Raw genomic sequence first — 16,080 nt, 5'->3', positions numbered from 1 at the left:
ATAAATGTAAAATTGAAAATCTGCAAAGCAGTAATTTGCAAATAAATGCTTGTAAATCCCCATTGCAAAAAAAGAGTAAAAGCTTAAGAAATAATTGTACAATTGGTAGCCAAATTGACTTGAACACACTGCACTAAAATATGATATGTAAAAATGGCAACTAGCATGAGGAAAATTATTTTGCAAAATAGAAGATCCATAGGCAAATGCACTAGATAAGCTGCAGAAGTTACACAAAGTTCACTATTTGAAATGGTTGGTAAAAATGAAAACAAAAGCAAATGTTACAGAGATGATGAGAGAAATAAGAAATATGAGATGTGAGAAAAGAAAATTGAGAAATATGTGATGGACTGGTGTTCTGGCCGGATGTGTTTTCAGTATCTTTACTGCCCGGGATAAAATGGAAGAACATGGAAGGACTATCTCTCGGGGCTGTTCATTCTCCCAATATGCTAGGTGGCAGCTTCCCTCAGGCAGAGCTTCTAGTCATGCTCCTGCAGGGCACCTTGCGACATGTAGTCTAGGAGAACAACCCTGTTGGGGTGTGTGGGTGCCGCCAGAGGGAGCTATAAAAAGGAACACACCTTCCACTGCCAATCTGTAATCATCTGACACTGGAAGTACTCCTAAGATAAAAGGAGCCACCTGGCATCATCCTGGTGAGCTGAGCTGGGAGGAGAGATGGAAAGTCTGTGAAAGGAGTATTGAAACCTGTATAAGGTATGGCATTTCATAAAATCACTTTGCCTGTGACTACACTTGTGTTCTGGGTTTGAGGAGCTGCAGCGCCCTCTAGTGTCCACAGGGGAAAACGAAGATGAAAGCTTGGTGGGTAGAAAAATGTGACAGGAGGCCGGCCAGCAGTGATGTGGATGGCAATCTGTGGACCCTTCCAATAGCTTGTTCTGTTTTGCATGTGCACAGGCTGTGATGACTGAGAGAAGGACAACACAGCCCTGCCAACCAGAGAAACGATATTTTTTTCTATGATTTGTCTTATTTAAAGTGACCAAAAAATAAAGTAACTATTTTGCTTTGTATTGCAAATGAACACTGTCAAATAAAGAAAAAAAGCAGTGAATTCTGTATGAATTTGATTTCATTTGTAATTAAGAATGTTTAACTAATATTCAACAATTAATGTCATGGGCAACCCTTCTGCCTCACAGTTTTAGTTTGATTCCCAGCCTGGTCACTGTCTGTGTCAACCTGGAGTTTGCTGGTTTTTTCTGTGTCTGTGTATGGCTTTTCTTGATATACTCAAAGATATCCAGATTAGATTGCTTTAACTATTAAACTAAATTATACTGGTGTTGTGTGAGTATGAGTATTTCCTGATTGACTGGCGGGCCATCCAGGAATGCCTTCCACCTTAATGCTGCTTGGATAGGATAAACTATGAGAAAGTAATTGGTTCCTCTCTGATATGCCATCCAGCAGACCAGTGTACCAAGGCAGGAACCAATCCCGGGCAGGGTGCCAACCCACCGCAGGACACACACACACCAGGGCCAATTTAGAATCACCAATCCACCTAACCAGCATGTCTTTGGACTGTGGGAGGAAACCGGAGGGCCCGGAGGAAACCCACACAGACACGGGGAGAACATGCAAACTCCACGCAGGGAGGGCCCGGGAAGCGAACCCGGGTCCCCAGGTCTCCCAACTGCGAGGCAGCAGCGCTACCCACTGCGCCACCGTGCCGCCCACCAGTGTACCAGTGGAAGGTAAAATAAACAGGTACATTAATAAGTGGTTCAGTTCTGGAACTGAGCCACCAGCTGACTTGTGCTGCTGAAACGGGTGACCTTTTTCAAGGGGCTCAATAAAACACTTGGGTCATTTACATACTAACTTAACAAACAAGCAAGATGGTCACTTTGTTGAAGGTTCCTCCATGCTCGCAAATCACTCATTAATTGATAAAAGCCTGACTAGCAACTGTCTATGAAGTCTGCAAAATGACTAAAAGATGACTAACACAATTGTTGCTAAATCAGTGGAGATTTAGTAAATTTACAGGTGACAGAGCAGCTTTCACTTTTAGTTTTCAACAGTACCTTCAGAGCAGTCTGGAAAACATGAAAGAGATACTGAAGTCCACTGGTTTCCATGTTTCTCAGGATGGTCAAACATTTTTCTTTGCTCTCTGCTTTAAAGAATTCCTTTTGGTCTTCAATATATTCCCTGCAAAACACAAGCAGAGCTGTGAAACTGTTGTTTCCTACCTCAGGATGGTGCCCTGCTTTGTGAGGAGTCATAGACACAAGTGAGCTCTGGAACGTGGAAGAAGCCCTTCAGATACAACTCAACAGCAGAAGATGCAGGCTGCAGTGAACAGTCATTCCTTTTACACATGCAGGCTATTCCAGAAATGCAGCTGTCCATTTTCACGTTCAATTTACTCCTCTTCATAGTATGCACTACAACATGTGAGCATAGCAAATGCATGAAGCCCACTACATGAGGCTGATATGCATGATTTTTATGCAGTGGAGCAGCAAACCCTGAAGTGGAAAATGAATGCAACTGCTTAAATGGGTTTTAGATGAAAATTACATTTTGGCTTACCTGAAGACTTCACAGCAGGACATGTTTACCACAATGACTGAAGTCCGGTTTTCTCGCTTTTCCTTTCCACTTATGAAATCTTTCACAAAGTTCTGGTACCTGCAAATTATTCAATGTGGAATTAGAAGGAAACTGGTTTTCTTTGTTTTACTATTTTACTCCTAGATGTTACCTGTGATATTCAATGAAGGAGAAACTTTCCTATCCAAGTGCAGAATTTGACGCTTAAATCACAATATTCTGTTTTGCTGACCTGAGAATTATAATGGATGCTTAAGTACTACTCCTAAATGGACAGAATATGCACAGAAATTTCATAATATTGTAATACTGCATTATTCTTGTATACCCTACATATGGTGTCTCTCAGTATCGACCTCAATTCTCTTTTCTCTGTCTACAGTACATTACCATCATGAGATATCATTTCATCCGTAAACGAATGGCACTCGGCTATAGTTTTCCATTAATCCTCTGAGGCCTGAGGGTAAACTGAAGAACCTCTGTGTTTGTACAGATTTCATCAGCTTTAGAGACATGGATTCCAAATTTATTAATGTTTTCGTTTCCAGCACAAAGCAGTAAGTGGGTCGGGATCATATGTAGTTAAACTGTTCTAAAATGCACTAAATGTAAACAATCTGTTGTCAATGGCCATCTTCTCTGAGCAATGGGTGACAAAACAGACAAGACACCAAGTGGTGCCTTGGCGTGGTAGTGCCTTACCTGTAAAAGGGCATGGAAGGTGACCCTCTGATGTGCATTTGTGACAAGTGTTATATTCCAGCCGGGGTTCCTCCTCTGGCTGGGGTTGAAATCCATGTTTAATGTCCTTTTTGATTTTGATTGAGCCATTTAATTATGTTACTGTTACTTTTGTTATTTTTTCTCTTGTATTTTCTTTGCTTGTGTTACAGTAGGTTTTATGTGTTTTGTGGGTGATTACGCAAGTGGCAAAGTCACCTGCCTGTCACCTGCCAGGAACTGCCACCATCCACCCTATAAAACCAGGGGGTCCCCCACATTTCCTGGCCATTCATCTTGAATGCGCTAGGGAGTTGGTGAGTGTTACTTCTGTTTTTGCTGTGTTTTTGCTATTTTGATTCATTGGATTTTTGACCATTCTGCTTTGTTTTGTGACTTTGTCAGTGGATTGTGTATTAGGACGTGTTCACCTTGGATTGTCCTTACTGACAGCTCCCTTTTTGCCATGTGTGCTCTATAGACCTTCATGTACTTATGGAGCATTTTTGTCATAATAAATCTTTGATTTTAAAAAGATTCTCCATGGCCCTTTTTGTATCTATTTTGCATGTATTGTTTTTGACGGTATTTCCACCCTCTCGTAAGCATTTTTAGAAGTGTGCTTTAGGACTCTACATGCATAACATATGCAAGATGCAATACATGCACATACCCCACCGTAGTTTTCTTTTCCCTTTCCTTTTCACAGATGTCAATACAAGCACAATCAAAACATATTTCTTTTATGCCATTTCTCGAAACAGTTTTGCAGTAGATAACATCACATTTTTTGTTCCTAAAACTCACAAGTTGTTGTGACATTACTCAACACAATTACTATGGGTGTAGACAATATTCAGCCACATATCAACTAGCAAAACAAATGGACTGCCTAACAATAATGCAGACCATCCAAGAAAATGAAATAACATGCCAACAATTCTCACACACATGGAAACTTCATTAGCATTACAATTCTAAGTAAAGAGTGTTTTTACAGAATTAAAACACAAGATGAATGATAACTAATTATCCTTAAAGTCAAAGGTTTTGGAAATACTGAAAACTGTAATGACAATAAGGTGTAACCTGTGACACTAATCTGTCGTTAAGTCTTGACAACACGGCTGTAAGATCTACTTTTAACAAACAAGGAATATAGGAAACTTGAGGCAATACCTTAACACTCAGGATACAGGAAAGTTACTTAATTTATATAGTTAAAGTGTAAGTGCAATGCTATACTTAGAAGCTCCTCAAATCTCTGCTTCCAGCCTGCACTTAATTAAAACTTTATAAAGCAAGCATCATTACCAGGAATAGGGAGTATAACCATATACTGAAACTCCTATTCTTGAGTCTTTACATTGGCTTCCAGTTAACTTTTAAACACGTAAAACTGTCTATGGCTACAGCACTCATTCTCAACAGAACTGACTAAAGCCTGCATATAAGGTCAGTCACAATCAGGAGATGCAGACTCTTTTGACAATTACAAGAATGAATAAGAGTTCTGAAAATGGTGGGGGCACAAACTTTGGAACAATCTGTGCGTGAATGTGAACAGAGGTCCCATTGGTCTCAACATTTAAATCCTGCTTGAAGACCCACCATTTTAGGACAGCATAATTTTATTAGAGCCAGGTGTAACATTGTTGATTTATATGTCAAAAAATAGTTCCAGCCAAGAGGACCTCCTGGTACTAACCCCTTTCCATTTTCCTTTTTTTCTTATAATTCTCCAGAGGTACTCGATGCTACTGTTACTTTTAAACAAAATGAGACAATGCCATATTGTAGAATACGCTTGGAGAGGGCTGAGTGATCAGTAGATAAAGGTCAGGAAACTAGACCTCCAAATAGTTTATTTTCCTCGCTAACATTAGCAACTAGACTTTATTTTCCTCACCGCCAACTGCCCTTATCATTATTTCTCATAAAATGAACTGAATATTGTTTCTGTGTACTTAATCTAATATAAAGTAGAAAGTTTGCCACATTTAATATATACAGTATAACTAACCTTATAATTAAAATTCTTGGTTTTGTTTTTAACTCCATTACTAGTGCAGGTAAACAGTCAGCTATAAACCAATCTAAAATGATATTCACTAAATTTATTTTAATTTCAAACACAAATATTCACCACAATTTGCTCTGTAGCTTCATAGGGTCAATAGTTCACCCACACATTGATCTTCTGAACTAACTTACTCTAATACTGGGTAACATGGAGTTATAGCTAACAGGTGTAGGACAGCAAGCAATGTTCAGATGAATGGCAGGTCTTCTCCGGACTCCCTTGCTTACTTACACACCCACAATGGGCCACTTTAGAGTCACTAGCCATCTGTAACCTGCATGTCTTTAATCCCATTGAACATTGGAAAGGTGCAATAAACAAAATATATTATTTTGATTACATTCTAAGATATGGGAGGAAACTGGTTTACATGGGATGGACATGGGGAGAAGGTGTAAACAGCACACAGTCGGCACTTAGTCAGGGGTATTTGAACCCAGAAGTCTGCAGCTCTGAGGCCTTATAACTAACCAAGATGCCACGATGTTGTGTCTGTATATGTCCATTGATGGAATGTTGACCCATGCACCAGGACCTAGGCTGTAATTTTAACTAGGTTACAGTTTACATCTTGCCTGAAGAAGGGGCTTGAGTTTCCTCGAAAGCTTGCATATTGTAATCTTTTTAGTTAGCCAATAAAAGGTGTCATTTTGCTTGGCTTTTCTCTACATTCAAAATGGCTAACACGGTACAACACCCTAGTACTACTAGGTTACAGTGTAGAATTAAATAAGGTGTTCTAGAATCATCTAAACATTACTTTACTAGCATCTTTACTTTAAACTCTCCCAAAAAAATTCCCCGTACTTTCCAGCTGTGAAAATACTGAGATCTTCAGGCAAAAATGTCAGAAAGCTGCACCTCAGAACATGTACAAACAAATATCATATAATAACACCAGCATGTCATTCAAATCAATCTGTTAAAGCTGAATGGCACTGGCTGAGGCTTAGCTAGGTGTCAAACTGCCATCCACACTGTCATCCTGGCTGTTCACATGCACGCGTGCAGCCATATTCTCTGTGCATTCAGCATCTACGAAGGTCACACCAATTCCTCAAAAGGGCACCAGTGTCTGGTTAAACTCAATTCACGTCTCAGAACTCAAAGGTAGTCAGTAAGGCAAACAGCCAACCTGCATCTCAAGGGTTTTGTCCAGGGGCACACATTTTCATGCTTTCATTTCATGGAACTATGATCATCCTATGTGCCTTGCAATTTAAGTTCAACTGCTTCCATCTTTTTACCGCCATACTGATTACCTGTGAGATCAGGTTTAAGGTTGAAGCCTTGTTTAGTTTACAGTTTAATGTTTGAGCCACACAATCTGTTCATGCGAGTGAAAATGTGTAGAACCTGAGCAGACTGCAGCAGCACTCAACTTCCCAGGTTTAATTTCAGACAAATATCATTTTTATTCACAGAAATGCAAATTTTGTTCTTGTCTAGAATGCAGATTTGGCTACCATCTTTTTATCAATGGATTAAAAAAAAATCTAAGCTATTAACTTATACCAGATGACAGATCGCTCCAGCAAATTTGAATGGAGATGAAGTCAAATCCGAGTCACCTGCAGGGCTGGGAGGCACGCCGCAGCTTCCCTGCATAGAAATATGTTACTTCCACCAAAAAGTAACCAAGACAAGGCAGCATGTGGGCTTTAATAATATTGGCTATGCTTGAAAGAACCATCTTTAAGTGTGCTTTTCAAGACTCAAATTACTAAAACACAGGAAAGAAAAGAAAAGGAAAGCAGGTTTGCCAACAAGTCTGGTGGTTTCCAACTTCAATTGTACCCTTTGAAATGCCAAACTTACATTACACCTTAAAAAAAAAACAACAGGTTAGATGAAAGTGGTGAAACGCTTAAATGGCATAATGTGCTAGTGTGTAATGATTGTGAGTGCTACTTCATTAGAAGGCCACAAAGCACATCTTCTACCAATAGGAATAATCTGCCAGACAGATTGAGACTTCACTGCTAAGATTACCTCGAGGAGGTTCTCTACCAATAATGTTGTTCTTCATCTCTCTGCTAAACAAAAAAGGTTTTTTTTATCAAATTCAGAGACAGTATTGTAAAGTAAGGATGAAATCTTAGTTGGACTGGCAAGATTCATTTCACTCTGAAGTATGTCAGATCTCACAAAAATGTTCAAAATTCAAAATCATTTTTAAAAAGTTACGGCACAAATGACAATACCGCAACTAAATGCCACACAATCACATAACAAGGAAATGCAGGCAAATCATAGTAATACATTTTCTATTATAAATTGGCAGTTGATGGTTACTCATCAGCTTTGGAGTATTGTGTGTAATTCAACATGATATGGTGGAACAGACAATCTACTCTCTCTCTCTCTATATAAAATCCTAAGCCTAAAAGTGCAACAATTCTGTGTGACGTTTTTATGTCACATTTCTTGTCATGCTTTAAATTGGGCTTATCTTAAAATCTACATATATATGTTTGGTATCATTCTTTTCAGAATTTATCAAACTTTAATGCGATGGAGTTAGATTTTCAGATTCTTATCCCATTTTTAAATTATAAACTAAAAAATATCAAGAACTCACATCCCGTGAGACAAGACTTTGTGCCATGAGATTTAACCACACCTGGGGCCGGAAATAAAACACAAAGAGTAGGACAGCTGCTGTGCTGGCTTTTAAATGTTCAAAGTGCCGCGCAAGATGCAGATCACGCGGCAAGGCGGCAGCAGCAGTAAGCCAGCAGCTGATCGAGCAAAGAGGAGGTAAAAAAAAACTATTTGTTTCCCACTGAATCACTGTTTAAAAGGGGGTTTTGGAGGAACGACCGCGTCTCCTTGGGGTGCGATCAGCCCTCCTCTTCACAACGTGATAGGCAGAGACGTGAAGTGGCTGGTGCGTAGCGTAGGCTGGAGGAATGGTGGACGAAGTGAGCACGGGGCGAACCCCCTAGTAGAAAATAAAATAGGCAATAGAAGCACAAGAAGTGGCCCACAGGAGAGCAATTATGTTGACAACAGAGAATGTCATTGCTAAGTGTTGAATGTTTTATTGACTCGTGTTGGTTTTTCATAAATAATATTAATGTTTTCTTTTTAAATTTTTTTTTCACTCTCTATGTTTTTCAATGGGTGCAGTCAATTTGTGGTGACATGTTGCCAGATAACACCACACACATTTGAGCATCGTGTGAAATGATACTAGTGCACTTTAAAAGGCGACAATACCCACATTAATGTGCCAAACCCAAAGACCTACTTAGTGTGATGACTCACAAAAATGAAAAAGAATTATTGCTATGGAATGCTTAGTTGGAAGTAAGAAGTAATTTTAAAATGGAACCCAAGGAGCTGTTTTTTACACTAATGAACATGGTACTAATTTAGCTGAAATATCAGGACAAATCATCTTAGATATTGACTAACTAACTGGTAGGTTAATAAACTGCAAGGTGCTCTCACTTTTTAAAAATATTACAGTCTTCTTACTGAGCTGGTAAAATCTACTGTAAAGAGATGATGGTTGGCAAGAGACTATAATAATAATAATTCTTTACATTTATATAGCGCTTTTCTCACTACTCAAAATGCTCTCCATGCAAAGAGGACCTGGGAAGCTAACCCACAATCTACTTATTGCGCTAGCACTGCACCACCTGTGACTACCAGGTAAATCTCCAGTCCCACATACAGAAAACAGAGTAACAGCCATGATTCCATGTCAAACTGCTGTCTCTTTATCTCTTTTTCTCTCCCACCCTCTCTGTGAGTGCACCATGATGGTCTAGAAATGCAACAAGGGCACTAGAGCTGGAAAGGGTGAATGGGAGGCTGGGTGTAAACCTGAAATTTTCCTCTATGACACAAGATGTCAGGATGTGATCCTATACTTAGACAGAGAATGTGATGAGGTCACAGAGGAAATTCTCAGCTGACTAGTGTCAGCACAAAACGTCTAGCTCTAGAACCTGCTGGAAGAAGACCAGTCCTCTCCACCCAAGGTCTGACATAATGGAGTTGGGCCCTTAAAGGGAATGGGCACTTGCTGGGCTACCTTAGAAAATTATCTACTTTAGAAATCCTGCCCCTTCCAGGCTACATTTGACTTAGAGATGCAGGGAAACCACTGGCCCCTATGAGAATGTCTACTTTGATGTCCCTGAGGCCATAGGGGTGTAGTTACCTTGGTAAAAGGTTTAAGGCTATAACACTCCATAATGGCATTTGACATTGGAGTTAGGTATAGACTTTTGGGCAGAAGGCTAACTGTAAGGAGGAATACAGGCAAAAGTTGTGACAGATGGAGAAAGAGATGGGATGTAAGAAGGGAGTGTCTGGTTTGGTACTTGAGAGGTAGACAAGTGAGCACTTACTGGGTTTACTTAGTATTTGCTCTTTGTACTTTGTGTTCTCTTTTACTTTATTGTTCCTTTTCATATTTAAATAAATAGACATAAGATGGGGAACAAATAAGGAACCATTTAGTCCATCAAGCTCATTTGTTTAGCTACTAGTTATGTTGTCCAAATAGATCATCCAGTTATTTTTAAAAGTTGTCAGGGATTTACACCTCAACTGCATGACTCAGTAGTTTCCTTCATATTCATATGGTCCATCAGCTACTTTTGGATTCCTTGGCATTACTCCAGGTGTGATGAGATGTCAGAAGATCACCTTCTCCTATTCTATACAACAAAACCAAAATGGTCTTCCATCTTTTCACCTCTTGTTGATATAATTAAAACCTTACAAAGTACATTAAGATTAATTGATTTCCAGGTAGCTGGTGCACCCCTGACCAAAATATTTATGCAAATACTTTACTGAACAAGGACAGAGAACCACAGGATATCTGCATTGTCCATTGTGAGGGATGGCCGGCCTGTCATCCCGGCCAACACCCCCAGGCCGCCAGATGGAGCTCTCCCTGCGGCATAGAGGTTCCCCGAATTCCAGCAGAGCCTCATGGACCTTGTAGTGTTTACAACCAGCCCTGCTGGATACCATGGGGACCTCCAGGAGACACTGTAGGGAGGCTCAGGGAATTCTACATGCCCTATAACCTGGAAGTACGTCATAGGCAAGGCGACAAGGGAAATGACGTGCTTCCGGGATGAAGAAGAGGATTTTTATCTGACCCGGAAGTGATAGGAGATCACATGGACTGAGGGATTGGAAACACTTCCGGGTCAGGGAATATAAAAGGATTGTGGAAAATCCCAGACGTTGAGCCGAGCTGGGTGGAAGGGTGGCAACGCGTCTGGGAGTGGAGGATTGATTATTGTATTGGTTATTATAGGGATTATTGTGTATTATATGAGTATAGTGGAGTGGAGTGTGCTTGGTGCACATAATTATTATAAAATAAAGTCATATTGGACTTTTATCTGGTGTCTGACGTATTGTCTGAGGGTTCAAGGGGTTGACAGCGCCTATCTTTCACAGTGGCGTAGCCGGCAGGATTCTCTGGCCGTCGGTTTGGCAGACGACCTGTATTTAAAAAAAATTACTGTGGACAGAACCCTAAGAGGACAACGTCCAGACACACAGCAACGTCGCCAGAACCTACCTTCACCACGTCCGATATGGGGAAGAAGAAGGACAAGCAGAGTGGCATCACCAGCGGGAGAGCCACGCTCATAATGGCCGACGCTCGGGAGGAGCTACGGAGCAGCTACACAAATCGGGAGAAACTTCCATGGACAGACGATCGCTCTGAGGTACATGCCGGGAATTTAACAAATAATCCGTTTAAAATAACTCACTTTGTCCCATGTATGTACCTTGGAAAAGATCACTTGGAGGCTCCGCAGGAAAAAGGAGATATTCCCGAAGATAGTGGCATGCTCCTGTTCGAGCCGACGAGCATTAAAGACAACTTCCACATGTTGGTGGCCGGTGAGGGACACGTGATTGACCCCGGTGTGTTCTGGGAAGGAGGAGGTCCGCGTCCCGCTGTTTGTGCCTTCGTCTTCGAAGAGACGGACTTGGACTTTTCGAAGGGAAAGGGGGAGGCGAGCGAAGCACCGCTCACCCCACAGAAAGGTAAGGAGGGCCGGGAAAAGTCTGATCAATCTGCTGACAAATTGACACAGGTGGATCGCAGTCAGCCAAAGGCGGCGACCCGATCCTCCGACAATAAGAACTCCAAATCCCAGAAGCCTCCGCGAAGCCCGTCAGAGCACGTGTCTGACGTATTGTGTGAGGGTTCAAGGGGTCGACAGTGCCTCTATCTTTCACACCATGTACAATTAATTGATCATGGCAAATGAGCACTTGTTTATTACCTACCTCTCCAAGAACGGTTCAAACTCCTCCAGAACAATTGGCATCACCTTCCTGAACAGGTTTTCAGAAATTTTCTTCCCTGTCTGTGCAGTTGTGTTAAAGCACTGTTAACATTTAAAAAGAAAACAATGTCAGTAGCTGAATATTTTTGGATATGTTGTTATTGTGAGATGTCAAGCTAAATGACACCTTTTATTGGCTAAAAAGATTACAGTACGCAAGCTTTCAAGTCAACTCAGGCCCCTTCTTTATCTTGCCTGAAGAAGGGGCCTGAGTTGCCTCAAAAGCTTGCATATTGTAATATTTTTAGTTAGCCAATAAAAGGTGTCATTTTGCTTGACTTCTCACTACATCCATAATGGCTAACATGGTACAACACCCTAGTACTACAGATATGTTGTTATGAAAATATTTGGTAGATAAGTGCATCAGGGCAAAACACAGTCAGAAATTGACTTATAGATGGCAAGTGCCAAATGGAATCATGAAGTGTAATTGTAGCCAGTGCTCCTTCACCTGTCACTTCCTCTTTGAGGCTCTCCCCTCATATGGTGAAAGCTTAATGATACCTGGACCTCAAACAGTCTACAGGAGGATATCAGCGGTCTATTTCCAGTGAATAAAGACTTTGTGTGCCAGAGCTGGTCCATGATCCCTTCTCCTGCCTGGCTTCCTGTGTCCTTTTCCTATAAAGCAACAATGACCACCTTGAAGGCAGGCATAGCATTCTCTGAACCATCCATAGAGACATCTGTAAAGATCTCATCTATAGACAACTTAAAAGAATAAGGCACTTTACACTCAATGCACTGTAAATGCTGTTTTTGTACAAAATACTTTGGTAACCAAGACTGCTCAGTCATTTGCCGGACGCCTGTAAAGCTTAAGCTGGGCAGATACTTGATGACTTCCTTTGACACAAATGTCCCAGAGATTTCAGTACATTGGTGCTATAACTGGTTTCTCAGAAGCATGACTAGGCAGTGTGAGGGGCATGAACACAGTTCCGTCCCAAGCACATCCTGCACAGCTGTGTGAGCCCCTCACTCACTCCTTTGCTGTATTCCCTCCCTTATGTTTCTCTACAGATGCCTCCCTCCATAGTGAGTCTGTTACTCCCTAATGGAGCTTTTTCTCACAGGCGCCACACCCAACAGCTGCTCTTCAGCTTTTGAAGGCTCCTGTCATTCTACATCCCCTGAGACAGTGGGACCACAAATTCCCAATGCATCTTTCCACTTTCTTATACAAAGGGAAACAAACCAAGGAGGACCAAGTGAGGGAGGGAGCCTGGAACTTCATTCAGGGGCTCCCTTTCACTTGGCGATGTTCATTCTTTCAGCAGATGTGGTTGGCATTCCTCTGTGTATACATCTGTCTGAAGAGAATTTAAAACAACTGTTTTGTCTTCCTGCTGTGTCTAATGAGTGGAGAGAGGGGCAGTTCAGGCGACACAACACCACTACAATTATGCATTTATGGTCTCATTCATAGCAGAGATCACATTACCACAGCATTCTCCAGAACGAGAAAAGGAAGTCCAGCACTCAATAGGGGGAAATGAGACACGCTCACCCTCCATCTATAGGTTTGTTCTTATAAGTCGTTTCTTATTTTGCATCTGAATTAAACAATCAGGTTACAATTTGTCATACTTCCTAGTGATAACAGATTACATATAATAGAAACTTCTGTTGGATACCTGTATCACATCATCAGCCATTGAAGTCTTATAATAGCCATTACTTTGCTGTGGAAAATCCTCTGAATTCCATCTTTTCAAGTAAATGTCCAGGGTGCTAGGCAGAGAACCTTTAATGCATTCCTGAAAGCAGAATAAGCAGCAAAGTCAGTCCACACTTGGGATTGTACGTTTCTCACAATGACAATGAAAGGTGAAACAAAATAAGGAAATTTAAAGTTTTTATATTGTATTCTAAAACAGTCAATCAAAACTCATGCTTCTTCTGAAACCATTTATTTCCATACCATTTATTTCTGAAACCATTTATTTCCATGTGAGGAAGTGAAACCTATTCTGGCAGCAAAAAGCACAAGGTAGGAACCAACCCTGGACATGAGGCATTTTCATTTCAGAAAATACTCCCACATAAATGCTCACAGAAACTAGACAACAAGATACCCAACCAGCACATGTTTAGGATATGAAAGAGAAATGGACCACACAAGGGAAAACTGAAAAGGATAGCGGAAGCATCTGCAAACTCTGCCTCAACAGTGCCTGATTAACTCATACTGTTTGCATTCATTTTAGATGTATTAGCATATAATGTGAGAAACACCTATTGTGATAGCCATGTCCATCTGTCTTTGCACATGAAACAGCTTGGACCCCAGACTGATTTTATTGAAATGTGGAATGCTTATTCTTCAAAGAAACTTGTCGAGACAGTTCAATGTTCATTGAGAAATCTCTCACAGACAATGCTCTACAAAGTTCTGAAATTTCAAAATTTCCCATTGAAAACCATTGGCAAAACTTCAAACTTGTCTATCTTAAAACAGAGAAACAATTTGTGTGATTTCAACTACAAATTACTTTATTGTCTCAATTTAACCTTGACTGCGGTTCCACCAACTTGTTCATTTTTTATATGTACCTTTTTCTCATCTCAGATATCTGCTACTGATGTCAAGCAGATGACCCAAAACAAGTTAATGAAATGCCAGCAGACTGTGTGCGTGAGGTAGGTATTCACTGTCACAGGCTGTTTCTACAAGCACAGGCAATCCTGGATCTGCAAGTCCAGCTATGTGTGCGCGAAAACCTCTGCATCAGCAAACTGTTTGTGATTTATAAAGTCTTCCCAGCTGCTTGAGTGCAAATTGAAGAGAACCAGTGCCTCAGCATCTCACACCTCCCAATGCTTTACGTCATAAGAGGAAAGTTAAATGACCTTCCTAACTGTAAAGTATACAATGGAAGCAAGGACAACACAAGGTTATCTAGATCTGAATGAAGCACCCTGTGGTGTGTCAGCTGTTATGCACAGAGCAAATAAACATTTATCAGTATTAACCTTACACTAAACCAACCTCACAGTTCAGTTATCTGAAGATTATGATCATTCATTTGATATTCATAATAGTCTATGCAATAAAGTTTGCCTTTCACTTTTGTTATTCCCTAACATTTGTCATAACTGCATAGCTTGACATGTTCCATTTTGTTAAAATTACTACGACCAGATATGTTCAAACAAAGAAGGAATTACTGTAATTACATTTTTTTAAATTTTAATTTATATTATGTTATTTGGCAATTGCAAATTGTCACTGTGTGCAAACACAAGGGGTGTGTGTGTGTATGTGAGTGACAGTGGTCCATGTGATGGACTAGAATACTGTCCAAGCCTGACAAATTACACAACTATTAACAGCGAGGTGTGACAAATTATATGACTCCATGATGACTTTCCAGCACAGTTTCACATTTGCAAAGTATCATGAGCTTGTTCCTTTTTCTGCCAGCCAATAACAAGCTTCCTGACCAAGCCAGTGCTGTATGGATGCTTTACTGGTACAGCAAGCTCAGCCGCACACTCTGCCCTTTGCTCTTTATTTCCATTCTGTCATGGTACATAAAACATTAGATATCAGACAGATGGGCCTCTCTTCTGTTTTGCAAATTCCAAAACACCCACATTCCTTATTTGATGTATCTGCATTATATGCACAGTATTCCTGGGTGAGCGTTCATCATTTCTCAGCTCTTGCAAACACTGAGCCCACAACTATGTCTTAAGACAAAATCAAATCTGTTTTGATTTTGTCAGGGTGAATCACAGGGGAGTTGGACGGAGTCACTAGGTATGTCAGACTACATGAGTGAAAGTTGTGGAAACATGCTGCACAAATATGTCTTTTATTCTAACAGGTTGTACTGCATACATAGTTCTGAAAAGGTTTAATTACAAATTGAGTCAAATGCTAAACACACTGGACCAGTGTAAGCGATTGCAGATGCTTGTGTAGAGGTGGGCTCCTGCTTGTAACCAGTATTCTAAAGATCAGATGTGTCAAAGCTTTTCTTCTTTGATCACTGTCAGACAATAATTGCTTTAAATATTTAAAAAATAGGTAAAGTGAAGTTTTAAGCAATTGTCTTGAAAAGATAAGAGTCTGGGTGTGCCTGCCCTGTACTCACTAGACTAAACTATACGCCTTGGCTCACTTCTGACTGTTAATAATAGTTATTATAATAATTATTAAGCATTTAGTATACCCTTTGCCCACATCAATATGGCACCTATGATAAGAATACATTAAATTACTGCTCACTTATATTTTATTTCTACTGGTTAAGTGACTCGCATGTGAGGGCTGAACTTGCATTTTTACAGTTTAAAGTCAGATGGCCTAGACTCCATCACAGA

The 16,080-nt window shown here is 40.5% G+C and overlaps 1 protein-coding gene across 4 annotated transcripts in view; it reads right to left on the bottom strand.

Moving 5' to 3' along the window:
- LOC114666903 (tumor necrosis factor alpha-induced protein 2-like) overlaps positions 1-16,080 on the bottom strand; it is a 67,897-nt gene that overhangs the window by 13,819 nt on the left and 37,998 nt on the right. For all 4 annotated transcript variants that reach the window (XM_028821943.2, XM_051919714.1, XM_028821945.2 and 1 more), the window contains 4 exons: positions 13,386-13,508; positions 11,687-11,787; positions 2,575-2,673; positions 2,064-2,190 (listed from right to left, as the gene is read on the bottom strand). In XM_028821943.2, coding sequence (XP_028677776.2) covers positions 2,064-2,190; positions 2,575-2,673; positions 11,687-11,787; positions 13,386-13,508 — 450 coding nt within the window. The remainder of the gene's footprint in view (positions 1-2,063; positions 2,191-2,574; positions 2,674-11,686; positions 11,788-13,385; positions 13,509-16,080) is intronic.

This window comes from Erpetoichthys calabaricus, chromosome 16 (genome assembly GCF_900747795.2).
Source record: "Erpetoichthys calabaricus chromosome 16, fErpCal1.3, whole genome shotgun sequence".
Taxonomy (NCBI): Eukaryota; Metazoa; Chordata; class Cladistia; order Polypteriformes; family Polypteridae; genus Erpetoichthys; species Erpetoichthys calabaricus.
Note: the sequence above shows the minus strand (reverse complement) of the source record. Positions and strands in the feature narration are given on the sequence as shown.